This window comes from Anopheles ziemanni, chromosome 3, assembly GCF_943734765.1.
Source record: "Anopheles ziemanni chromosome 3, idAnoZiCoDA_A2_x.2, whole genome shotgun sequence".
Lineage (NCBI taxonomy): Eukaryota > Metazoa > Arthropoda > Insecta > Diptera > Culicidae > Anopheles > Anopheles ziemanni.
The window spans coordinates 69,046,671-69,073,279 of NC_080706.1; the positions used below are offsets into that span (position 1 = coordinate 69,046,671).

Below are 26,609 nucleotides of genomic sequence, written 5' to 3' on the forward strand. Positions count from 1 at the left end.
TAGGACAAACGTTTTTTGTTTGTTTTTAGCTGATCGACGCTTGCAAAAACAAAAAAAAAAGTATTGTCTTGAAATTGTGTTTATATCTTTTGGGCAAGCATTTTAAGACTGTTCGTCGCAAGGAACTGGTTGCATCGTAAAACAAGAATAAAACAGGATTGGGTGTTTGTGAGAAGTTATGCAAAAATAAAAAGTCTCCTAGTGTCAAAAGCCGCCAGACAGACTGGACAGACAGTCTTTTGGCAGATTTGGCTCAAAGGAGACACATTGTTGGTTTTTTGGCTTCCCATCTGGTGGAGTTGGTTTTGGCATGATAAATGATGGCGAAGGTTATCATTTTGGTTGTTGGGAGTTTTGCTTGCTTTGTGATATGAGCTCTGCGTTGAAAGGGTGTTTTTGTTTGACGGCTTCTTTTTTATTTTTTTAAATCTATAACTATACTTTGTTGAAAGGAAAAGCAGTACTGGAACATAGTAAAAACTCATTTAACATTTAGATATCTTTTTTAACGAGCGTCAAACTGAATCATTCTCAAACAAAAGAATTCGAAACGCGAATAGAATTACTTTTTTCTGTTTACATTATTTATGTCTTTAGGCTTTGTATTGATTGAACTACTAATATCCTGTGTCTATTTTTTTTCTTTTACTTCTAGCTCTTGCGCTATTCGAGCACGTCAACCTAGTGTATGGTACCATCAGTGAATTCTGTACTCCGTCCGGCTGTCCAGACATGACCGGTCCAGGAACTAGGTGAGTCAATGATTTGGAGTGATGCAAATCACACCCCTCCGCTAAAAGTTACCAAGGTTTATTATTGCAACCAAGCTTTCCCGCCCAGCCAACAATGGAGCATTAGGAGGAGGTTTCAACACCGGGTGGAGGAAATTTCCTCCGTTCAAGGCCCATTGTTGCTTTTTAATGGTTTAAATATCTCAAAAGCCCGAGAATAAAGTCCGTACGTTGTCGTTTTCTTTCCTATTTCAATGTGCATTTGCATATCGCGACGAACGATAAACGTGCGATGGACATTACCGGCGCGCTGGTTTCCTTTCTTCGTCGCCGGAGGACGCCGGTTTCATTTGCAACTTTACGTTCATCTTTTTTTTTTCTTGTGCGTGCACTATCGGGGTTGTTTTTAAAGTCGACCCATGCAGCGCCGAAAGGAAACTTTCTTCTTTTTTATTTGCATTCGGTTGAAGTTTTACCCTATTTGCCCCTCGCAGAAGCTTCGGTGCGTTTGTAAACATCGTTCATCACGATCGTCTGGAAGGCGTTCGTTTTGGTTCTTGCTTTTTTCCGTGCGTATGGCGACTGAAGAACTGCCGTTCGATCGAGAACGTCTCGGAACGGCCGTCACCTTTGTCGAACTCTGGTTGGCTGGCAGGCAAAATGGGGTTGCCAGTCGTCGCGTCACGTAACGTCATTGGGAGGACCGCCCGGCACTCCTTTCGACCCGGCGACGATGGTGTCTGGTTTTAGCTTGAAAGTTTGTCCGAATGTTTATTTGCTCGATCGATCGATCGAATGATCGATCGGAGATCGAGCGCTGGCCTGAAATAATAAATTCGACCAATGACACATTTTACCCCCCGCTTCGTGCAAGCAACATAAAACTGAAATGAAAATAAATGGCACAGAAGCGTGATCGTTATTTGGAACTTATTTTATTGACTCTAAACAAAATTTTAGAGAAACAAGTTTGTGTTAGTGTTGTGATATTAATGCTATCATCTTTAAATATTTTTCAATGCTCCAAACAGCATTTTCCATTACTTTATTTTGCTTGAAATTTATGTTTTTTATTTTATTTGTGAAATATAAACATTGACAAACAGGATATCAAACCCACACCATCATTTAATATTTCGACTGAAGAGATCGTTCTCAAAGAGTCGTCTCTTTAACGCCGACCCTTTTCCTTTATGTCCTACCTTTCGGAGTTCAAACGGTCCTATCAACCTGCCGTACTTAAACATCACAAAATACTTTGATCAACCGGCGCGATACAGAGGGGGAAGGGAGGTTTTTATTCTTTCCTTTCCCGACCGCCCACGATGCCGGGCGTGAAGGTTACGATACGAAAGCCCATTGAGATTGGTTCTCAAATATCGAGGTTGAAGACGCGTGTGAGGCGTTAAAGAAAGGGTTGATGCTTGTTGACGGCCCGATGTTTAGGAATGACAGTGCGCATTCCTTTATGAACCATATAGTTCCGCTGTTGTGTGTTTGTGTGTGTCGTTACCACATCGTATCATCGGTTTGGTCTGAGATCGTTGCAAGATACCGGGAAGAGAATGTTCTTTTGATGTCATGAAGCATCACTATTCTTTTCGCTTTGGTCGGTCTTAAGTATCTATAATGAGTTTTCTTTTTTCTCTCTCCGCTACAGGATGTACCTCTGGTTCGACGAGAAGGGCAAGAAGACGCGGGTGGCGGCACCACAGTACATCGACTACGTAATGACGTTCACGCAGAAGACGGTCAGCGACGAGTCGATCTTTCCCACCAAATATGCCAATGAGTTCCCTAGTTCGTTCGAGAGTATTGCTAGAAAAATCGTACGCTTACTGTTTCATGTGATCGCGCACCTGTACGCGGCCCACTTCCGCGAGGTCGCCCTGCTCGGACTGCACGCGCATCTCAACCTCACCTTCGCGCACCTGACCGCGTTCCATAGGTAACACAGGATAGCGATGACAATCCCTGGCAACCCGCAATCCAATAATCCACTTTACGTTCTCTCTCCTTGCAGGCGATTCAATCTGATAGAACCCAAAGAGACGGAAGTCCTGCGCGATCTGGAGATTGCGCTTCGCCTGACCGACGATCCGACGGCGCCGAACGCCGACAACAGCAGTGCCTCGATCGCGTCCACGACCTCGGCCTCGACCGGCACCACCAACACGTGCTCGTCCTCGTCGACGTCCTCGACCGCTTCCTGTTCGCCTCCGCTGCTGCAAACCGCACCGGGCACGGGGACGGGGACGCCGGCGGCAACGACGATGACGGCGGCCACGACGTTGCCGACCAACAGCAACGCCTCCTGTCCCTCCCCTCTTCCTGCCTCCTCCACCAACAGCTGCAGTGCGGAGAACAATAATAGTAGTAGTAGTGATAGTGGCCCGGCGGCCGCCACCTCCGTGCACCTCCACGCGCTCATCGATGGGGACGCGACGGCACAGCCGATCTGCAAGCAGCCGCTGGAGTCCGGCGGCAGCAGTGTTGTAAATAGTAGTAGTAATAATCATCATAACGCCGGTGGAAAGGAGCACCATCATCATCAGCACCATCATCAGATGATGCAAACGTGCGGTGGCGGCAGTGGCAGCAGTACAGGCAGTGTCGGCGTATCTGGATGTGGCGTCGGTTACAGCGTTGTGGGCGGTGGTGGTGGGGGTGGAGGAGGCGGCGGCGGCGGTGGTGGTGGTGGACACTCGGGCGGGGCAAACTGCCAGCAGTCGTCCAACACGCAAACAACGGCATAGTGGATACGCTGGACTGCGAGCGTTGGCGCCGGTGCCGGAACCATGTTCCTGCTGGGCGGGGCTGCGTGCTGTGGGGCCCTCCAGGTACCCACCCAAATCTGACCAAAATGTGATCTTACAACAAAAACGCAAATACAGAAGAAATAGCGGGGATAAGGGGAGCGCACGTGCAGAAGGGCACGACAGGAAAAATGGCGAAGACATGCGAAACACAAAGCGAAGGAAAACAAAAATCTGAAAACGAACAAAAAAAACAAAAACACAACCCCAACCGCCAAGACGGATGCATAGGAAAGCCAGCCACCGGACTTGGAGCAGAGACAGATTATCTCCGTGCGTTTGGATGTGTGTTGTGCGTGTGGGTTTTGGTGGGATTGGGTTTTCCCATTGGTTGCCTTTACCTACCGAAAAACGCAATTCACCTTCGCGCGCATTGCGTGAGCTTTATTTTAAAACAAGCTAAGCATCATTTTATCATTAGGCAGAGAATGACTTTATGGCTCGTAACAGATAAATAGATAAATATATGTGTAAATGTTAAACTTTTTGATCGAACCACAAGATTCTGACACTTGCCGTATTTCTCTGGATATGATTTTTTGGCTGGTCAGAGAAATATTTATGCTAATTCCCCATCTCGGTAGCAACTCGCCCAAGTTCGCGGAAGATGATCTGTCGAAACCAATCTAAGGAACACCATCGGAATAGTTCCATGGCAAAAATGGCAGAACAAATTAGTAGCATGATGGCAGCGTTGATGGGTTTCAAACTGTGCTAAGTGGTCGAATTGCATCCTTGCGGTAGCTCTTTTTCTATCTACATCCTCACATGCACACCATTTCTTATCGTTTCGTCTTTTTTATCCTCCTGTTGTTCGTGCTTTCAAGCTATCGTTACTTATTTTTAATAATTGGAATGTTTTTCAAAAAAATCTGTTTATAAAATTTTCAGCATTGGTTTAATCTGCCATTCTTAAGCTTTTCACGTTTCACTTCCGTTCATGTAAAAGAAGTACTGTCGTTTCCTTTTTCTATATAAATCTGTTGTAGTCTGAGTTATCGTTTCTTTTCTTAAGTTCTTTTACTACCTATTGTTTTTATTTTCCGAGTGGATTTCATCGAAAGAGCGGAAATATTTTGTTCGTCTAGGCTTTAGATCCACTGCCATTGCACTTTCAAACTTTACTACCATGCAAAACTGGGCTGGCACATTCGAATTATGTACGAACCAACAAAGTGAAGCTGCATTATATGTGCGAAAGAAGATTAACAACTCGAACACGTTGGGTCATTCGTTAAGCAAAGATGATAAAATAGAAGAAAACAGGAGCATAACAGCGTATATAAATGCGGGCTGCTAGTGCAGATCCGATTGAAATAAAAGATCAATTTTTAGACGACTAACAGCGAAGTGAAAACAAAAAGGGTGATATACGTGTGTATCTTCTTAATGTTAACGGAAGCCTATGTAGTTTGTAGGTAACTGTATATTTTTACTTTTTTTGCACGCCCTCTTCTCCAATATTGTTAGTTTTTTGTTCATACATTGCTTGCAATTTCTTTTTGAACTGTTATCTTGTTTTATTCTACCTTTTTACCATGCCTCATTTGTTTCATTGTTTGGTTGTTCCATGCTAGCATGTTTCGTAGTAAGAATCGTGAAGATTGCTGAATGACGTGAAGGGGAAACGCTTAGAATAATGTTTTGCTTGTTTACAAATTTTCTTCTTTTATCATTCAAAAGATAACCAAGCTCTGTCGAGAAGTCACTAGCCAATCAATGAACTATTTCTACTACAAAATGAAGAAAGCCTTTAGTTTTTAAACAAGTTCTGACAAAATTAAACTTCAGCTGTTTTCATTGAAAACCACAGCCACTAATTTACAAAGTATAATATTTGTTTCCAATGTTAATTGGTTTTCCTTTTTTTCTTACCAACTGCAATGCGCTTGCGGTAATGTTTCGCACCTAGCTCTTTAACCACAACCATATGCAATGTATTGAACAAAACACTTTGGGCATCAAAACACATTGGAGTATGCGTGCTAAGGCGGACATCTGCATGGCTTGCAGTCACACATTCTTGACTAAAAATACACGAAGAAAAAGCACAGAGAACGGATTAAATAATAGAGCATAACCGAATGGTCGATGATTTAATCGATCGATTATAGGGCATCTCTGCTCAAATGAAAAAGCAAATCAGAAGTCGGAAAAGCAGCTGATCAAAAGGAATATCAGAGCAAATTCAATAAACCATTGTGAATACACTACAGAACGGAAACGAATAAAAGAATGGGGTGAAAGTGTAGTTGTTATTAACACGAGAAAAAATACATTAACAAAACTGCATAACGGCAACACGTGAAGAATGCAAATCATTACTGCTAAAAACTAGACTTGGAAGTGGTGATATATGTAAAAAGAGCCAGCTTAAACTACTGTGCAAGCTAAATCTGCAAAGTGAAATAGAGCTAAACAATGTGAAAACAGAAGAAAACTAAAAATTAACAAGATTAAATAAGATAATTAAAATATATATACATATATATTTAATACAGAGGAATAGAGCGGACTATAGAAGCAAAGAGTGGAAGAAATGTGTTATAAGGAGGAAAAATAAAAGAGTGTTAAAAAAAATAGTGAGAAGCCGAATAGTGTGAGCACGTGGGTGAGTGCTGTAGTTGCAAAGATAAAGTATAAAAAAAAAAACAAAGGAAAGCTCCTTGTCTACCCAAACCACAGAAATAGATAACAAAAATGTGTGATGTGGGGCATGGCTTATAGGAGATGTAGTAGGAGAAGTAAAAGCGAGTTACACAAAACAAATTGAAAACAAAAAGAAAAAAAAAACAAAATGGAAATACATTACATGCATAATTGTTATTGGCTGTTGCCCGTGTTAATTGAAAGAAAACTAATTCCGGTCAGTAGTAAATAGCAGGAGATTGAAAATAGGAGTGAAAAGTAAACGCTTCTTATCCATTCATCTCAATGTTGCGCGTAATGGAAGATAGAGGATCGTGTGGATGGCGCTTACACTGTAATTGGGGCCGTTGGAGGAGGTTAAGCATGAAGGTTAAGTTTTTGAGTTCATTATTTTTCAAGTACCGAAAACAATCATCAATCAAGTAAAAATTATATTTTTGTTCTCAGTTTACGGAACAGAAAAAAATTGTTGTTTTTCATCATCACATATTTTTTACATTTCATTTACAGGACTAAAAGGCCATCATTATCATTCCACATCATTCGTCGATGAATTTTCCATGCAGCTTCAACATCAACTCTCATCAACATCCATGTCAACACGAGTTATTAGTTACATCGCTTTTCATGAATGATTTGTTTTTGTTTGAATATATATGTTTTTATGTGTTATCTGATTGGTGTAATCAGTATTGATTTCTGATGAAAATAGAAAAAAAACTGAAAGCAGAGAGCATAAAATGTAAGAAATTGTGATAGAATAACTAGTGTATGTTGGAGTATGTTTTTTTATTCGACCAAGTCATGTGTCGAACAAAAACTAAAAAAAATCACAAAATAAAAAAAAATGCATTCACTACCAAGAATAGATGACTAGTAAACAAAATCGTAATATAACCCTACTTTCTTTCGCGACGCACCCATCAATTTGAGCAGATTCAAGTTAGTGAATGAATATGTGCAAATTAAAAGTCAGATAAATGTTCATCGAGGTACCATCACTGTAAAACGGAGAGGAAACATGTATTTGCCACTTCTTAAATCTATCAAATTAAAGAGGGTGAGCTCATCGCCAAGATAAGCAAAGTGATTTTGCACGAAGCAGTATAATTCACATGATTTGAAGAGTCAATAATGTTTTCCAAGAGAAAAGGAGTAAATCACGAAGTCACGTATCGAAAAGTAGGAAATAATTTCATTAGTCAACGGTGCGACCGAGTTCTGAAGAGCATAGCTCAATTGGTTCGCATTTATGTGTTAGGTATTGTGTTTGTATGTTGAAAACGATCGTTGCAACCGAGTGTAGTGTGTGAACGGGAAGAAAAGTGAAACCAAATAAATAACTAAAAACAAACAGATGCAACAACGCTGAAAATAAAGAAACAAGAAGAAAACAAACATAAGCATATAATGTTAGGCTGATTGACAAAAGTGGCCTTTAGAAGAAATAATTGTCTATTGCGTCCTCGTCGTATTTTTTCATATTTTTAAATGCATTTCATCTGCACACTGGCGAGCTAACACTTCTTCCTCTTTGGATTGATAAAATATTGTGAGTGCACACATCGAAGTGACGAAGTGCGTACCCAGCCACCTAGCGCCGGAGAAGCGTAAGCAAACCCTATCAATAGCATTATAGACAGCCAACAATGACAAACTTACACTAATCCTAAAATCATTTGTTATCCCACACGTAACTAAGCGATGATTCGAAACGTAGGAGTGCATAGGAATGGGAGAAAATCTTTCTAATACTCCCGTAGCCGTAGAAGGAGCGACCCATGATAAATATGGACATAAAAGATCAATAAACGATAATAAAAGCTTGAACTGGTTGATAGTTTCAAAAATTGTGTGTATTGATTTTATTTAATTTGTATTCTACTCGGCCTAAGAAAAGATACTAGTTTATGTTTAGTTAATTTTTGGTGAAAATGAATATCATTACCATATTGGCGGTTACAAAATTTTCAAATTATGCGCGCGATCCTTGCTAACGCATGTAACGCTTGATTCATATTTGTTGTTTGACAGTTATCTACAGCTGATGTGACAGTTTGTTTGTTTACGTTTCATTTGACATTTGTTAAGCACGCGCTTTTGTGCCGGTATCACAAATCTTCATCACAATCTTGTTTTTAGTTTAAATTTATCACTTTCGTAGGATTTCTCAACAATAACCGTGTGTTTTGCGTGTGAATAAAATGCGTGAAAATACTCCACCCCAATCGCCGTACGGTTTAGAGCCGGAAGACGAAGATGACGAGGAGCTAATCTACGTTGGCGACGCCGATGAAGTGTTGGACCAGTGGGAGAATGAAGCTTATGGTAGATTATTCGTCGCTGCGATGGTAAATCAGTAAGAATCCTACAGTAAAAACCTTTCACTTCACAGATGGAGATTCGGACGAGGCCAACGAGGAAGAGCTCGATGAAGCACGCGGATCAAGAAGCAGCCGACAACCAGTGCGGGATGATGCGAAACTAACATTCAAGAAGCATACGTCGCCCCTTTTTTGCGGAGCACTACATCCCACAGAAGATTTAGCCGTCACGGGTGGAGAAGATGACAAAGCTTACGTGTGGGACACGAAAACCGGTGAAGTGAAATTTGAAGTGACCAATCATTCGGATTCGGTAATCGGAGTAGGATTTAGCTACGACGGAACGTTCGTTGCCACCGGTGACATTTCGGGCTACATTCAGGTTTTTAAAGTAAGCCAAAACTACCGCAAAGTGTGGGAGTTCACCGTTGGCGACATGTGCGGACTTCGATGGCACGGGGCAGCACACGTACTGCTGGCCGGGACGGAGTCTGGCGAGGTGTACGTCTGGCGGATACCGTCCGGCGACTGCAAGGTGCTGCAAGGCCACGGTACCAAGTGTGAAACGATCGAGCTGACGCACGATGGTAAAAAACTTGCAGCAGGATACGGCGATGGACATTTCAAGCTCTGGGACCTGAAAACAAACGCAACGGTGATGGAAGTACCCCCGAGTGCTGGCCATTCGGCGAACATTACCTCGCTGGGGATCGATCAGGACAATCAGCTGTTTGTTACGGGTGGTGAGGACGGAAGCACACTCGTAGTGGGCACGAACGGTGTGCTCGGAACGCTGACGGCTCCGTCGGAGGAATCCATCGAGGCGGTGTTGCTGGATTATCCTGATTTCGAGTTGAAAATCGCTGCCACCGGAACGCTGGCGGGTAAGGTGACCATCTGGGACATCGCACGACAGGCCAAGCGGGTCGAGTGCACCGATGAAAACCCCACCGGGATTACGCGGTAAGTTACTGTTTCCCGCTTTTTATTCGCTAATCCACAACTAACCGAAAGGGATGATGTGTGCGCAATTGGAACTTACGGTACAATATTTGATTCTTCTTCAGAATGATGTGGCTCAAAGATTACATGGTCTGTGCTGGAACGTTGGGGGGACTGGTGAAGGGATGGGACGTTCGGAGCGGGGCGATGCGTTTCACTTTGAGCGGCCACACGGACGATGTGCAGCACATTGCCTACAATAAGGAGAAAAACATCATTCTCTCCGTGTCGGAAGATACTACGGCCAAAATATTCGAGGTACCATCCGCGGTATGATGTAAGAGGTTTTTGTTTGTTTAGGGTACATAATAATGTATAACAAGCATGTTTGTTTAATTTTGAAACACTGTTGAACAACAAATATTTAGTTTCGTTATCATTAAAGAATCGAAAGAACTTATCGAGTAAAACATAAACTAACAAAACAAACAAGGTAATAATTAAATGTCGGTGAATGTATATTGAATTACTTAATTTAAAAAGGGTCATAAAATTACCTGCGGCTCGTTTGGACCAGATCGTGATACGATCGATGTTATTTTAAATTTCACCAAAAAAGGCATAAGAAATTTTATTGTCCAAGTGCGATTGTCATCTTTTTTAAACTGTCCCTCAGCGTTCAGAATGGTAGCTGCAACTAGGTCAAAATGCAGAACATGACGATCATAAAAAAAAAACAACAAAATACACACAGACACATTCAGCGGCGGGAACAAGTTTTCCAAAAACGCTGGTTTACTGCCGGCCCGACCCGTATTTATTCTGCCTGATGATTGTGCATACATATGTATGTATTTCTCTTCTTCTGGTGCACCCTCCAGCCGGTTCTTGGTTGCTGAGGCCGGCCATGTGAACCCACCGTCCAGGAGCAGTTGGGAAAGGGTCGGGAAAAATGTTGACAAGCTGGATGATTTGTCGATTGTTTGCCCAGCGGATTGTGGGGACGCGGTCGGTTTGGCTAGTAAATGGGGAACGGTTTTCCGGGGTTAATTGTGCCGAATGTTTTAACGGATGGAATTAAGGGGCTCGAGTTTAATCCGAGAATGGATTCCGGGATGGACTGTGTGAGGGATCCATTTGGGAAAGTCAAAAATGTTGGTTCTACTTTTCCTATCTCTCTTCTCACAGCAAATACTTTTCTGTATAATGAACTTTTAATTCGTATACATCGTTAAGAAGTTTCTCAATTATCAATTAAGTTCATCGGTATATCAATCTTGTGTACCTTCTTTGAAGCTAAATAGCTTTTTTGGTAGACAATTGTGATTTTTGGATTTTGTTTGCACTGTAAAGGCAACAGCAAAATATTGCAAAGCATGTTTTTTTATGGATAATAATGTTTGGTTTATTTTCTAAGGAGATGCTTTTCAGGGTTTTTATTTTTACGATAACTTGGGGAGGTATTCGTAAGGTTTCTTATTTTAGGTAACATTCTACCACATTTATGTAGCTTGAATGCTTGCTCTTTACCTTATACCCTTTTTGTGGCTATTATGATATTAAAAAATTGTGTAACTTACAACGCTAATGGTACATTACCCAGGCACACCTCTGAAGCTCGCCTAGAAGGTCGGACCCTTTTTCACGACACATTTGCAGATTGAGATTCGAAAAGCGATTCGCATAAGGAAGAGATAACGGACGGTGGTGAGTGGGGAAAGGTAAAAGCCTGTCGCTGTAATTTTCACCAACCGATTGGGTAATGAAACGTAATACTTCCTACACGCCGACGACACACTGCAATTAATCATTATCGAGCTGCCGGATCGAGATGGGACTCCGCAAGCGAATGAAACATGACGCAGGAACGCAAGACGGGACTTGATTTCTCTCCCTTGCGGGTTTCGCGTTGGTGGTGGAAATGCCAACAGTCGGACGTGAAGAACCGCGTGTAAAAGGCCAACACGTTGTCCCAGGCGCAGAGAGGTGCCAAAAGACGGCTGGACGATCGCTCAATTGGCGCTTGATTTAAATATCAAATGCTGAAGTGAGGTTTGCTGCGTTTTTTCCCACCAAGTCTTTCCCGTTGCCAGCCGAAGATCACAACCTCGCCGTGGGTTGTCTGCTGGCATGTGTGCGTGTGCAAGCGGTTTTCGCCAGTATCTCCACGTCTTACTGCTGTCGAGGCCCCCTGCCTTGGCCTGCCCGGTACAGAACAGGTTACCCGGTACTGCTGTTATGACTGGTAGGTTGTTCATCGCATTTTGTGTCACTTTCTGCAACCCAGCCCCAAAATGCTTCCCACATTCTACCGTTCGCGACATGCCGCCCCGGGAACACGCCCCAACCTTCTCCGGAGATGTGGTGTAAACCTGCCAAAAATGCTCCACCACGGTTGAAAAATGGCATTATACCGTTAGCGTGCGCTCTCATTCGTCTTCGCTTGTGTGTGCGTTGTTTTTTTTTCTTAATTCCGTCTTGTCTTGTCTTGTCCATTTTGGACCCGGCGTAGAATTTCGGAACGGTTTAGATTGGATCCGGGGATCTTCCTCTTCTGGGTTCGGGTTGGAAACAGGTTTTCTTCGTGGGATGCCCGCAAGGTGCGACGACGTCGCGCGTGCGATTCCACTCGTAAAGCGAATCGTTTAAGATGGGAGAAGGAACCAAAAAAAAAAAAACACAACCGAACGATTGGGTTCATTAGCTAATTTGGGGCCTGGTTATAATTATGATATCAAATCGTTATACCCTGGGTGGGGATTAGACGGGTTTGGTCGGTCTCCCTATTCTCCATTCGGAAATGCATCACCGCGGACGGTGAGACAGAAAGGGGGTGAAGAATGATTCCGAAATGCCTCGGCTATTCATTAAGGGTCACGGTTAAACCTTTATTGCCTCTACCGTTGGAGGCTCGGTTTGAAACGTTGAGCCTACGGTACGGTACGGCATGATGAATAGCTCTGCAGGTGGAATCATTAAGATCTTCGCTACTATTTAGGCCCGTTCGTATCAAGTAATTGGTGCTTCTTTGTAATTCTTTGGAGTTTATGGCGAAGAATACTAAACCATGTGGAAGAAAGAAACTCAAGAACCATTTAAACTTTGTCGAATTTCTGGTTTTCTAACAATAGATAATATTGTTTTATTTGTTTTCAAAAATGTTTTAATTCTTACTGTTTGAAACTTCAACTTGTATGGGAAACGGTTATTTGATTTCGGATCGGAAACGGCTTTTGTGATGATTGGCTAAACTTACTAGCAGTTCAGCGACACAAGTTTTGCGATTCCGATTTTCATCATGTTTTTTTTAAGTTTAAATTCTAAGACGGTCTACTTATTTCGCATGAACCTTAGTGCAACTCGTCCCAAACAAGGTTTAACCATTAATTGGACCTTTTGCACAGACGACCACCTGCGCTAATCTTTCAATTATTTCATGACCCACAAACATCTGTTCCATTCCGCGGGCAACAAATCCCTCCGCACCGATGCGGTGACTCGGTAATAATCCGACGGTGGGAATTTGTCTACTTAGAGCATACAGGAGTGAGGAATATTTTCATTGCTTCACCTCGTTCGTTTCATTTGTTCCTGGCATTGGGAATCCAAACGTCAGGTCAAAAGAGGAAAATCATCACCACCATCATCGTTTAGCTTGTCGTATCTTGACTGTAGAGCCCCTTTTTCATCGGTCATGAAATTTGGTGGAACCCGCCAAGAACCGCAGTTCCGGGAGGTGTGGAGCAGCCCTCGAGAGAATGGAAGAAAAGTTCCACGTTCCAGCTTTGCCGACTTGTTTTTCGGCTGTTTTTCCGCTTTCGGCTCTGAACGCTGAAAAGCGTCCACGTGTTCACAACCATGACCGGGTGTACGGTTTTGAAAAACCACGAAGATTCCATCGAAAACAAAAGCGTCAAGTTAATGACCCTACGTTTGGAGTGTGCCTTTGGGGAACGTGTATTCGTTCTGTGGCGGAGGGTCTTTTGAGTTTGTTTTTTTTTTTTTTTGCTGCTCTAACATACGTCCGAGTCTAGTGTTTCTACTCATTGCTATTGCTTTACGTTTGTGAAACTTTCTGCACGAAAATCGGTTGGATTACAGGAGTTTCTTTGGATTTGTTAGGAAATATTTTCTATTAAGCAAGTAGTTGTATCAAGTGTAAAGTTAAAGTTCGTTCTATTTCTTGAAAGGTCGGCTAGTTGGATTTTTACAAAAACGTTCAGTACCGTACGGTTTTCTGTAAAACTGAAACCCGCATTGTCAAAAGATCTTGTTTAAAAATGCGCCAATTAACTTACAAGAAAAAATGTATGGTTAATGATTGAATGTGTGTTTTTGAATGTGCGACATTAAAATTTGTTTAAAAAGTACTTGTTTTCAGATACTAAACAAAACACTGACATTTTGGATTCCGTATATAATTAAATGAAGAATCACTTTAGAAACATTGCACAATACGATAGGAAACCGCTTAACGATCATAGAGTATTAACTAACATAACCATACCATTGTAGTTGAATAAACTTATCAATATCCACTATTTTGTTGCTGTTCGTGATACACCTGTTGTTCCGATTTGTGTTTATCTGAGACCTCGGTGGTAACTGGGCTGTTGATAGTGTCTGAGGGTTCTGCCACGATACTGCCGATCCGATCCAAAAGCCACTCGATATAGAATGGCACATCAGCTAGCCCGACGTATCCTTTCGGGTCGCATCGTTTGCGGTAGAGCTTGATCCCGCTAATGACGCCCGTGATAATCCATGCCCCTTGCTGGTTCACCTCGTAGAATCCACCACCTTCGTCACCTTTGCACGCGTTTGTACCTGTAGAGTGATACGTATACGCAATTTATTCAACTGACTGGTTTATAGTTCTCTAGGAATATTTAAGATCTTTAAAGTTGTCGAAAGTGTAGTGCGTCCTACTCTCAATAATATTGGGATTTGTGGAAGTTTCGAACCAGAAAAATTTCACGAATGAGGAACACTAATAGCTGTAATAATAACTCGACATGAGCTACAAAACAACCCGTGGGAGCGAGTCATCCAGTTCGTAAAAGAACGAGTCGTATTGTTGTGATTGACAATCTGAAGAAAATCACAATTTCAAAGGAACATTACTTACCATTACCACGACCCGCACAGAACATTTTGAGAGCACTGCCTTCGTCGAAGATGCCACGCATAACGCATATCTTACTATCGACGATGGGCATCAGGGTGGCCTGAAGGTAGTGTGATAGTGGTCCAGTAGGATCTGTTTGACCGTAGCCGGTTACCATCCCATCTGTACCGACGCGACTCGTAGCAAAGTCGGAGTCGACGACATCAGCCGTACTCGGTAAACAGATTGGTTGTATGTGGTTATCGTACTGAACGTCCACCTCTAGCCTTAACAGAGCCATGGTGCTATCGTCGCTCTTTTCCACGTTGAGAACTCGTACTTCCCGGCCTGTGATAGAGCTTTGGAACAGCTGAGCTTGACCAAGTTGAACGATAAACGGACGGTTTCGGGGGTGCCAATCAGTGACACAACTAGCTAAAGTTAGTATACAGCTAGCACTCACTAGTGTTCCACCGCACAAGTATTCACGAGATCGCTGGTGGACGCTGAATATGGCCGCATGCCAGGGCCATTGTCCCGCGAGACTACGAACACCGTTAACGATCGCTGGCACTGTGGTGATCAGTCTTTTACCACAATCGGTCGGAAGCTTCGACGATTCTGTCGTTATCGATGTATTTTGTGCTTCTTCGTTGTGTATTGCCAATTCGTTGTCACCGAAGAGAATACTACCGATCCAAGCTTTGTAGTAGCGTACCTTCACGAATCCCGCATACTGATGGGTGTCGCAAACTAATTTATCCATTTCATCCCGAAGGCCGGTGAACGAAACGATACCCTGTAGCTCCCAGCGTTTATTCCGATACGTGACGAGTCCTCCGCCCGAGTCACCGTTGCAGACGTTTGTCCCGTTGGCATAACCACCACAAAACATTCCATCGTGAATGGTGTGGGCGAAACCGACGGGGTTGTGGGAAATACACTGGGTCATTGTGACTATCGGAACCTCGGTCATATGGAGCCAAGAAGAGATTTCATCGAACTCGGTGTAGCCCCAGCCAGGAACCTTGCCTATGTTTCGATAAAACAGACTCTTAGGGTCTTGATCGCCCGTGTCGAGACAAATCGGTAGGACGCGATCGTTGAAACGAACGGGTTGTTCTATCTCCAACATAGCCAGATCATGTCGATGTGTTCCGCTGCGAAATTGTGGATGTAAGTGCACTTTCTTTACACCTAGATCCTGAGTGCAACCTTCTTCTGCCACACCCAACTCGTGGTATCCTAGCTGCAGGAAGAACTTGTCCTTTGATAGTGGATAGCCATTGTTTGCATTGACGACGCAGTGCGCCGCTGTGATCACGAATCGATCGCTCACCAACGATCCTCCGCAAGCGTACACCGGGCTACTGTACTCTTGGTGGAAGATGGCCACATGCCAAGGAAACTCTCCACGGACCGCTTCCGCCGAGTGCTTCGGCAAAGAGGTTCCATTTGACGGCCGGAGCACTGTTATACCGCACTGTACATCACTGGGGTATGTACGATCACAAGCTGACTGTTTCTCGGACTGAACGAGTGGTGTAAAGTGTGGACCAAACCAGACTAAAGCAAACCAGACTATGGTCAGTGTACGACCTGATCGCGGCACTTCCATTTTCATGACTGATTATGGACTCAAGTCGAGTACAGCATATTCAGATTATCTACTCAACTTTGGCTTTCATAACAATTGTGTTGAATGAATTTGGTTGAACTGAACCGTGAACTGATAAGAGTTGGCACTGGAATGGCGCCTACAGCAACTGACGTCCGCATTTCTACAACAGAAGCAGCATCAGTTTCGGGTTTGTATGTGTATCAACCCAGTCGTCATTCATCCTTCACTTTGTTTTGGTTTTTTAATCGCAAAACAGTTCTACGTACATGTAAATTAAACTTGGGACATCCAATTTTGCTGATAAACGCAGCCCCATATGACGGGCGGCTGTACCTTCTGTCCCGATATCCAACTAGAATGAGTTGGGAAGAGGCCTCGTTTGGAAGCTCGGTACATGAAAATGCAGCTCACTTAACTCACCCGGGAGTACCAGAATACTCATTGACGAAGTGAGACGGAAGTTTGGGAGCGTCACTACCGCAGCGATTGCATGATCTACCTCTCTATACGCAGCTCGAGATAGGTCATAGCTTAATGCTCAGGTCGGGCGAGAGAAGGCCTATAAACCAACGATTGAAAGCTGTGGTGTCCACCAGCTAATCAACGACAACAGCCTCCGGCTAATAAACTTCACATCCTCAAGGCACATGGACATCTGTACCACCTTCTTCTAGCACAAACCTCGTTTCAGATACAACTGGAGATCACCACAACAGACATATTCCCGAATAGACCACGTTCTAATAGACGGAAGGCTTCTCGCAAACGTCGACTCAGACCACTTCCTGGTTATGGTGAAGCTACGAAAGATGCTTTGCGATGTCAACACACTGCGTCAGTACTTGGGAAAGCGGTACTTGATAACAACGCGACCGCCACAATATCACTCCATGACCACTGGTGTATGGTGTAGCCAGTCATCAGCAGCACAGCCGAGCAGTGGGAATATGGAGTGGTTCGGTGAAGAGTACAGGCGGGCACTATCCGAAAAGAACGCTGCGCACGCATGAATGCTGCCGCGCGAAACCCGTCAGAACGTGACTCACTACAAAGGACTGAGGACACAGCAAACCCGACTCTTCGAGAGCAAGATGCGTCGCTTCGAGGAGTCGGATGATTAATTGAGGGATCTCAATCTGGAGAAACTCGGCAGTTAATTGTGAAAATTTAGAAACAGTAAAGTATACAGGAGGACTGGAAGCTGGGTGTTATCCATCCAATGTACAAGAATGGTGACAGAATGGACTAAAATGAAGAATGCCAACTTTTGAGCCATCACAGTCCGTAATGCTACCTACAAAATCTTATCCCAGATACTCTAAATGTAGAGACTTCCGCAGACTCGCGCCCTTTGCTACAGTTTTCGTCGGAAGTTACCATGCTGGGTTTGTTGGAGGCAAATCCACCACCGACCAGACCTTCACTCTACGGCAGATCCTCCAGAAGTGCCAAGACAACCAGACCTTCTTATCGACTACACATCGAAGGCAGCATGAAGCAGCACAGCTTTCTCGAGAAACGGATACGGCTGCTAGAGGCCACAATGGAGAGGGTGCTGGTAAGGTGAGCATTTTGAACATGCTGTTGGATCCATTTGAATCCCACCACGATTTGAGGCAAGGCGATGGACTCTCCTGCCTTCTATTCAACAATTGCTCTGGAAGGCTTCATGAGGAGTGAGGCATTCCGAAATTCTTATTCTGAATATGTTGTTTTTGGGTTAGAGAAAACCTTGAAAGCAATCTTTTATACGTGTTAAAATAAAAAAAAATCTTGCGACCGCAAATACTCCTTATCGTGAGAAAGTGAGAAATAAAGTGGCAATCGGTCACATCTCTCAGCGCCTTTTATCGCGTGGCGCCGCGAAAAAAGAACTTGTGTTGCGACCGCAACTACTCCTTATCGCTGGGAAGTGAGGAAGAAAGTAGCGCCACAAAAAAAAAAGTGCCACTGCAATTACTCCTTATTGTAGCGCCCTTTGTCCTCGGGCCCTGATTCAAATCGGACCATTGCCACGCACAACACGTATATTCTTGCATACACACATACATTTGTATAGAATCCCTTTAAGAATGGTACGGACTGTAGAAATTGTATAGAGAAATATTGTATGATAGTTCAACACATAAAAAACTAAAACAGCAATATTATGTAATTTTTACAATGATTTTTCACAGTGTAAAGAAATGTTCGTTTGATATCACAAGTTGAATAATGTTATACGTTGCCACGTTTTTTATGATTCGTATATTGCCTGGAAATTGTGGAACGTTAAGTATCTTACACACGTAAAATAAATTCTCAAACTAAGTTCTCAACGAATTGTTCCTTCATCCACTAAACTAAATCAGATAATTCTCATGTCCTTTAGTAGCCAGGCAGTGGACGTTCATTTTGTATTTTTTATTGTTTTCTATACAAATTTGCTACGACGATTGCTTTTTAAAAGCGTGAGTTTTTATCTTGCCTTGATTATCACCCAAGTATTAACAAAACGAAAAACTGTTTGCTGCTTATCGGTTTCCCTCCTTTACACATTGAGGTTTTTTCCCCAAATCCATCGGTCACAAGTCATAAGCGATGAAAATGATTTCGTCAATGTGTCGATGGTTGTTTGGATTTACGATTTCGTGAAAATCTGAATAAAAGCACTGTTATTGTGCAACAGAGGCAAACAATGAACAATACGAGCAAAAACAAAATAGTCAAACTAGCCTGGAAAAAAACCAGTCTGTTAACGGTGTTGGCGTTTTCAGTCAAGACACCTTCGACGCGATTCGTTAGCCACTCGTTGTAGAACGGCACATCGGCCAGACCGATGTATCCCGTTGGATCGCATCGTTTACCATCGAGTTTGATGTTGCCAATGACGCCCCTGATGGTCCATACGCCTTGCTCGTTCACCACATAGAATCCACCTCCTTCATCGCCGGTACATGCGCCCGAACCTACGGAGTAGGGTAGAGGGATGTAGAAGCTCATTTGAGGAAATTGTTTATCAGCTCTTATAAAGTTATCGTTTCTAAGCATTTTGGTTTTTTTTTCGGAAACCAGCTATTAGTCGTATTGAGTGTCTTCGCTATAAGTGTGCATGTTAGAAGACAATTATTACTAGGAACTGAAACGGATTGTTTTAGTTGAGAAGTGATTCATATGTTCACAACGATCAGTAGTCTTCCTGAACAAACCGAGATTTTAGATTCCGAGGAAACTTTACTTACCATTTCTATGACCCACGCAAAACTTCTTGCCTACACTACCTTCGTCGAAGATGCCATGCATAACGCATATCTTACTGTCGACGATGGGCATTGTTGTGGACTGAAGGTAGTCTGGTTCTGATCCTTCGGGCTCTGTCTCACCGTAGCCGGCAATCACTCCATCTGTACCGATACGGGTCCCAACTAAGTCGGAGCCGTCGACATGAGCCGTGGCAGGCAGACAGATCGGCTGTATGTAGTCATCGTACTGAACGTCCACCTCCAGCTTTAACAGAGCCATGGTGCTATCGTCGCTCTTTTCCACGTTGAGGACTCGTACTTCCCGGCCTGTGATAGAGCTTTGGAACAGCTGAGCTTGGCCAAGTTGTACGATGAACGGACGGTTTTGGGGGTGCCAATCGGTGACACAACTGACTGCGGTTAGGATATTGTTAGCACTCACTAGTGTTCCACCGCATAAGTATTTCCGGAATCGCTCGGAAACACCGAATATGGCCACATGCCAGGGCCATTGTCCCGCGAGACTACGAACACCGTTAACGATCGCTGACACTGTGGTGATACGTCGTTTACCACAATCGGTCGGAAGCTTCGACGATGTTGTCGTTTTCGGGATCGTTCCTTCTTCTGTTTCCTTGTTTGTCATCGGTTCAATTTCAGCGGTGAGTATTGTGCTTATCCAAGCTTTGTAGTAGCGTACCTTTACAAAACCCGCATAATGTTGCGTATCGCACAAAAATTTGCCCTTGACTTCTCGAAGGACAGTGAACGAAACGATACCCTGTAGTTCCCAGCGTTTGTTGCGATACGTGACGAGTCCACCGCCCGAGTCACCGTTGCAGACGTTTGTTCCGTTGGCATAACCACCACAAAACATTCCATCATAAATGATGTGGGCAAAACCTCCTTGGTTGTTGTTTAGACACCGGGTGTAGTTGGTGATCGGAACCTCGGTCATACGCAGCGAGCTCGAGACGGAATCGAACTCGGTGTAGCCCCACCCGGGTACTTTTCCTACGTTCCGATAGAACGCCCCAGTTTGATCTTCATCGTCATCGTCGAGGCAAATCGGGAGGACGCGATCGTTGAAGCGAACGGGTCGTTCCAACTCCAGTATCGCTAGATCATGCCGTTGAAAACCGCTGCGAAATTGCGGATGCATGTGCACGTTTTTCACACGTAGATCCTGAGTGCAACCTTCCTTAGGCACACCCAGCTCGTGGTATCCTAACTCCAGGAAGAACCTGTCCTTTGATAGTGGATAGCCGGTGTTTGAATTGACGACGCAGTGGGCCGCTGTGATCACGAATCGATCGCTCACCAACGATCCTCCGCAAGCGTATACCGGGCTACTGTACTCTTTTTGGAAGATGGCCACATGCCAAGGAAACTCTCCACGAACCGCTTCCGCCGAGTGTTTCGGCAAGAAGGTTGCGTTCAATGGACCGACAAGTGGTAGTCCACACTGTACATCACTGGGGTATGTGCGATCACAATCTGACTGGTTCTCTGATCGCACGAGTGGAGTAAAGTATGGGCCAACACAAACCAACGCTAGACAGAGTATCTTCAGTGTACGACCTGATCGCGGCACTTCCATTTTCATGACTGATAGCGGGTCCTAGTTGAAAACAGCATGTGCAGATTATCTACTCAACTTTTGCATTCATTGCGAATGAATTTGGTTCAACTGAACCGTGAACTGATAAGAGTTGGTACAGGACTGGGGTTTACTGACGCTTGCTTTCCTATAACAGAAGGAGAGCATCATACTTGAATGTCAATCAGTTTCGGGTTTGTTGTATGTGTATTAACGCAATCACCATTCATCCTTCACCTTGTTTTGGCATAACAGTTCTTATACTTAGATGTAAATTAAACTTGGGACACCCAAGTTTGCTAATAAACGCAGTCGATTATGTTGTTATGCATGAAATGGAATCGGTTATTACCCTTGTACGAGAGGTTTGATTATTCACGTTCACAAAAGGAACTGTAAGTATACTAACTGTAGTATACTGTAGAGGCAGGTTAGGCCGAAGGTCGTCTACGCCAAGGGAAAACTTGAGCCACGCAAATAATTATCAACACGAACAGAAGCAGAACAATCAGTGTTGTATGAAAGTAATAAACGGGATGGTTACGGTGTTGTTCCGTCAGGATTCTTCCGATGCTATTTGTCAGCCACTTATTGGAGAATGGCATATCAGTGATTGCCTTCGTCAAACATGCCGCCCATAACTTATAGCTTACATGGCATTTTTGTGTTCTGTACATAGTTTGGTTGTGACTCCCCGGCATTTGGCTGACCGTAATCGATGATTATACTCCGTAGTCGGGAGACTGATTGGATGTATATAGTCTCCGTACTGAACTTTAACCTGCAGCTTTAAAAGAACCAACGTCGTGCCCTGTAATAGAGCGTTGGAGCAGCTAAATTGAATGAAGGATCTGGTTTGCAAATCAGTGACCCAAGTGGGCAAGGCGAGGACTTAAATAAGACTCACTAGTGTTCCACCGGAAAAGTAGTTAATGAGTAGAGCTTCAGCATTTCTATCAATCTTGGAGATGCATCTCGTTCGGTTTGAATTGTTGAATGAAATAGTTTTGTCCAAGAAGTGATAAGAGTGTGTGTGTGCATTCGTAGTACTCACCCACGCAACAGGCGTTATACAAGGTTTTGTACTTGAACTAGGCTCGGGATTGTTTGTTGATAAACTTAGTGGAAATGCTCAATTAGTTTTAATTTGTTGCATTTACCCATAGACATGTAATATGTGTTAAAACAATTCTAATAAGTGAAGCTTTTTCATATCGCTATTTGCTTTGCAATTCCTAGAAACATCAGTAAAATTATGCTCATGCTCTGTAAGCGAACGATTGTGTAAAAAGCCATATTGGATTGTTTTAAACCTATGGCAGTACACCTTTTTTTGTAATGAAGCTAAAGTCTTAAGCCTGCTGGAAAATGGCCATTAAACCATCGGACAAAACAAAGGACAGCTTGAAATCAACCTAACACAAGGTTGATCGTTGTAGAAATAGCTCATGGAGTTGTTGTGAGTTGTGGTTTAACATGCAAACTTTTATTCATGTTAAAATAAAAGAAAACTTGTGTGTTGCGACCATAACTACTCCTTATCACTGGGAAATTAAAAATAAAGTGGCGAACGGTTGCATCTCGTAGCGCCTTTTATCTCGTGGCGCCATGAAAAACCTTGTGTTGCGACCGCAACTACTCCTTATCGTTGGGAAGTGAGGAATAAAGTGGCAATCGGTCGCATCCCGTAGCACCCTTAGCTTGAGCACGCGCTAGCTTGAGAGGCCTCATTCATTCATTCATTAGAACCGTACCGTTGCCACGCATAACGGGTTCGAAGCGTTCTATGTTACGTAACACAGAATTGAACTCTGCTCCTACTGCTTTACAATCAATTGTAACACTAAGTGTTAAAGACAGATTGTCTTTAACGCGGACTCTAAGTGGAACGAAAAAAAAGAAAGCACCCAGCTTTTCTTGCCTATGTGAAAAACTTTTTTATTGTAACTGCAATAGCCAAAAAATCGTCTGGCTTTTCTAATTTACGTATGACGACGAGGACGAAGACTCATCCTTCCTTTTATACATTTTCAAATAACATCGCCGTCGCGGCGACGTTTCCGTTCCGCCAGCTTCGTTGGACCGAGACATTACAGCGGTTCCAACACTCAGAAAATCTCCTTGTATTCTTAAGTGAGTCACATTACGGCATACTGTACACACATTGCATATCACATTACAGAAAATTAAATGATATGTTGTTGTTGAAAAATGTTTAGCTGCTTATCAGTTTCTTTACACATTGGGGGTTCTTCCATATCAATAGGTTATAAGTTATAAATTAAGATTCAAGAGAATACATTTGATTGGGTATACTGTTCAAAATGAGGTTTTTGATTAGTAGATTAGTAGAAAATACAGCAAACTATCGTAAAATAATAACACGAAACGAAACAATACAAATGACCTCTTGGATAAAGAAGTTTATTTTAAAACTCAGCTTTACGAAGCATTATATGCGGGTTTTTCATCTGAAACTTATCATATGAAGTGCATGCGGTTCTAAGAGTGGTGACACACACAGAGTCTTCTAGGAGATATTTCAACACTCAGCCCTTGACGTCCATCTTCTGAGAAGTAACTGGACATTCGATTGAATATCGTTTGCCTTGCTTGATGTATTGCGATATTAAAAGAAGGCGTAACAAAAATACCTGGAACGATTGTTAATACTCCGCATCGCGAAGATTCGTCCTTCAGTAAAACGGGAATGTACTTCAGTTAGATGGCAGGACTGGTGGCATCCACCTCGTACGAAAAGAGCAAGTGAGGAAGATAATAATATTAACCGAAAATTTTCTTTATCTTCGAACTGGCTACAGTGTGGATATCTTTCACCAGGTCGACCTTTGCCTGCATAACATTCTTCACCGCCGATGTAATCGAAGGATCCGTATGTTCGTTACTGTCCTCATTGGAGCCGCTCTCCTTCGATCCGGAACCATTAGTGCGCCGATGCTGCTGGCGATGCTGATGCTCCTGTTCCCGATGGTGATGGTGTCGATGATGCTTCCGCCGACATCCTTTTGGGGGTCTCTTAGAATGCGATGTATCTGGGGGCACTCTACTCGGGAGCGACAGGGCACTTCGAATTCGATCCATTATCCACTCGAGGTAGTGAACGACATCAGCTAGTCCGACGTATCCGTACGGGTCACACTGCTTTCGGTAGAGATTGATCTTTCCGATGACGCCCGTGATGGTCCAAGCACCATGCCGATTTTCTTCGTAGAATCCACCACCTTCATCACCCTTACACGCGTTCGTACCTGTTGAGAATTGTTTGCGTGTTACACTGTTTTCAGGGCCAGTTTGTTCGCATCAAGCTGCTCTTTGCCAGTAGTAGGCAGCGAATTGCACGCGCAAGGTTTTTGTTTGGCATCGTTAGGAACCAGTTTGGGTTTGTTAAGTTTAACTTTGCCGTTATCGGTAGCAACATTGGCGCGACAACAACGCGACCTTTTCTCGTCGTGCCAATGTTGCTACCGATAACGGCAAAGTTAAACTTGACAAGCCCAAAGTGCTTCCTAACGAAACCAAACAAAAACCGTGCGCGTCCAATTGGCTGCCTACTATCAACAAAGAGCAGCTTGATGCCGACGAATTGGCCCTGAAAACAGTGTATATTACAGTAGCAACTAAGATAGAAAACCACGTCTTACCATTTCCATGGCCGGCGCAGAACATTTTGTGCGCTTCCTTTTTATCAAAGATGCGGTAAACCATGCAGAGACCACTGTCAACTATCGGCATCAGAGTGGCCTGAAGAAATGGTGAAAGATCCCCGGTTGGATCGGTCTGCCCGTACCCGACAATCAACCCATCTTTGCCTTCGTTTGTCCCCGTCTCAGCCGAGCTATCTGTGTCGTTGGGTGTAGGCAGGCAGATGGGCTGTATGTAGTCATCGTACTGCACGTCCGCCTCCAGCCGTAACAGAGCCATTGAGCTATCATCACTCGTTTCCACCTCAAGAACTCGTACCTCCCGGCCTGTGATGGAGCTTTCGAACAGCTGGTTCTGACCAAGTTGCACAACAAATGGACGCTTCCGTGGGTGCCAATCGGTCACGCAGCTAGCTGAGGTTAGGATATAGCTAGGACTCACTAGTGTTCCACCGCACAAGTATTCACGGGATCGCTTGGATACGCCAAATATGGCCGCATGCCAGGGCCATTGACCTGCAAGGCTTCTAACACCGTTAACGATCAGTGGTACCGTGGTGATCTGTCTTTTACCACAATCGGGCACTACCTTCAACGCTTCAGCTGTTTTCGGAGATGTATGTTCTCGTTCGTTTTCATCATTGCCTATCCATTCCCAATCGCCGGAGATAATACTTCCTATCCAAGCTTTGTAGTAGCGTACCTTCACGAAGCCGGCATACTGTTGCGTGTCACAAAGAACTTTGTCCATGTCCTCCCGGAGGGCAGTGAACGATACGATACCCTGTAGCTCCCAGTGTCCGTTGCGGTACGTGACGAGTCCACCGCCCGAGTCACCGTTACAGACGTTAGTCCCGTTGGCATAACCACCACAAAACATTCCATCGTGAATGGAGTGATAGAATCCGTCCGGGTTGTTCGACAGACATCGGGTGTAGTTGACGATCGGAACCTCGGTCATACGCAGCCAGCTTGAGACGTCATCGAACTCGGTGTAACCCCACCCGGGTACTTTTCCTACGTTCCGATAGAACGCTCCAGATTGATCCTCATCGTCATTGTCGAGACAAATCGGGAGGACACGATCGTTGAAGCGAACGGGTCGTTCCAACTCCAGTATCGCCAGATCATGCCGTTGAACTCCACTGCGATACTCCGGATGTACATAGACCGTCTGGACACCTACCGTTTGGCTGCAACCTTCCTCAGCAACGCCCAACTCATGATGTCCTAGTTGTACAAGGAAGCTATCCTTTGAACGCGGATAGCCATTGTTGGCGTTGATGACGCAGTGGGCCGCTGTGATCACGAATCGATCTCTCACCAACGATCCTCCGCAGCTGTAAACCGGAACACGTTGTTCCAGTTGCGAGATGGCCACATGCCAGGGGAACTCTCCACGGACCGCTTCCGCCGAGTGTTTCGGTAGGGACGATGGATGGAGCACTATCATGCCACACTTTACATCACTGGCGTATGTACGATCACAAGTTGACTGTTTCTTGGACTGCACGGCTGGTGTAAGGTACGGTCCAAGGCAGCAGAACAACGCTAGGAAGATGAGACTACGACCTGATCGTGGTCCCTCCATCATCACGACTGATAGTGAATCCATCCGATTGCGACTCGGGAAGGTTATCAACTCCACTTGGGAGAGGTGTATGACGATTCGGGCGAATTTTGGGTAAGTGTCTGGGGTGAGATTGCACCGTAGACGTTCGTTTATTGAGATGAATGAAGTGAATGCCCACCGCGAGAACTGATTTGAGTGTTTACTATCGGCTTACGGCCGATTATTATGACTTACGTCAATGCGGGTGTGCACCGGGAAGATTGAGTTGTGTATTTGTTTCGCGTGGGTTTTGCTGTGTTGTTTTGTGTGAGTTGTGATGTGAGGACCGAGACAATTGATTTTGGTAAATTAATTCTGATAAAT

General features: G+C 44.0%; 4 protein-coding genes across 5 annotated transcripts in view; 2 read left to right on the forward strand and 2 right to left on the reverse strand.

Annotated features, from left to right (window-relative positions):
* LOC131289171 (MOB kinase activator-like 2) overlaps window positions 1-3,747 on the forward strand; it is a 97,246-nt gene extending 93,499 nt beyond the window's left edge. For both annotated transcript variants that reach the window (XM_058318380.1, XM_058318379.1), the window contains exons 3-5: window positions 656-752; window positions 2,392-2,679; window positions 2,755-3,747. In XM_058318380.1, the coding sequence (XP_058174363.1) occupies window positions 656-752; window positions 2,392-2,679; window positions 2,755-3,487 (1,118 nt within the window). In that variant the 3' untranslated portion in view covers window positions 3,488-3,747. The remainder of the gene's footprint in view (window positions 1-655; window positions 753-2,391; window positions 2,680-2,754) is intronic.
* A 4,649-nt stretch (window positions 3,748-8,396) lies between these two features.
* Window positions 8,397-9,877, forward strand: LOC131287457 (angio-associated migratory cell protein). Its single transcript, XM_058316504.1, has 3 exons — window positions 8,397-8,524; window positions 8,592-9,483; window positions 9,588-9,877. Exons 1-3 carry the CDS (start codon window positions 8,401-8,403, stop codon window positions 9,796-9,798), a joined length of 1,227 nt encoding a protein of 408 aa, XP_058172487.1. The 5' UTR covers window positions 8,397-8,400; the 3' UTR covers window positions 9,799-9,877.
* A 4,113-nt stretch (window positions 9,878-13,990) lies between these two features.
* LOC131285363 (transmembrane protease serine 9-like) lies at window positions 13,991-16,199 on the reverse strand (the record flags this gene model as incomplete). Its single annotated transcript, XM_058314215.1, has 2 exons — window positions 13,991-14,289; window positions 14,591-16,199. Coding segments are annotated over 2 exons (1,908 nt in total), but the record flags the coding sequence as incomplete, so codon positions are not given.
* A 1,947-nt stretch (window positions 16,200-18,146) lies between these two features.
* LOC131285364 (uncharacterized) lies at window positions 18,147-26,267 on the reverse strand. Its single transcript, XM_058314216.1, has 5 exons — window positions 24,674-26,267; window positions 23,832-24,280; window positions 19,412-21,032; window positions 18,956-19,138; window positions 18,147-18,181 (listed from the first exon to the last, which is right to left on the reverse strand). The coding sequence occupies exons 1-5, from the start codon at window positions 26,265-26,267 to the stop codon at window positions 18,147-18,149; spliced, it is 3,882 nt and encodes a 1,293-aa protein (XP_058170199.1).
* Window positions 26,268-26,609: the final 342 nt, after the last annotated feature.

What these genes read in the sequence shown, in the direction of transcription:
- LOC131285364 (XM_058314216.1), bottom strand. Translation starts at nt 26,267, where the DNA reads ATGATGGAGGGACCACGATCAGGTCGTAGTCTCATCTTCCTAGCGTTG. An exon ending in TTGCGTGGGTCATAGAAATG is followed by an intron (nt 19,139 to 19,411) that starts GTAAGTAAAGTT and finishes CCTACTCCGTAG; the next exon opens with GTTCGGGCGCATGTACCGGC. An exon ending in GCTAACGAATCGCGTCGAAG is followed by an intron (nt 18,182 to 18,955) that starts GTGTCTTGACTG and finishes GATTTGAATCAG; the next exon opens with GGCCCGAGGACAAAGGGCGC.
- LOC131287457 (XM_058316504.1), top strand. Translation starts at nt 8,401, where the DNA reads ATGCGTGAAAATACTCCACCCCAATCGCCGTACGGTTTAGAGCCGGAA. An exon ending in GTGGGAGAATGAAGCTTATG is followed by an intron (nt 8,525 to 8,591) that starts GTAGATTATTCG and finishes TTCACTTCACAG; the next exon opens with ATGGAGATTCGGACGAGGCC. An exon ending in AACCCCACCGGGATTACGCG is followed by an intron (nt 9,484 to 9,587) that starts GTAAGTTACTGT and finishes ATTCTTCTTCAG; the next exon opens with AATGATGTGGCTCAAAGATT.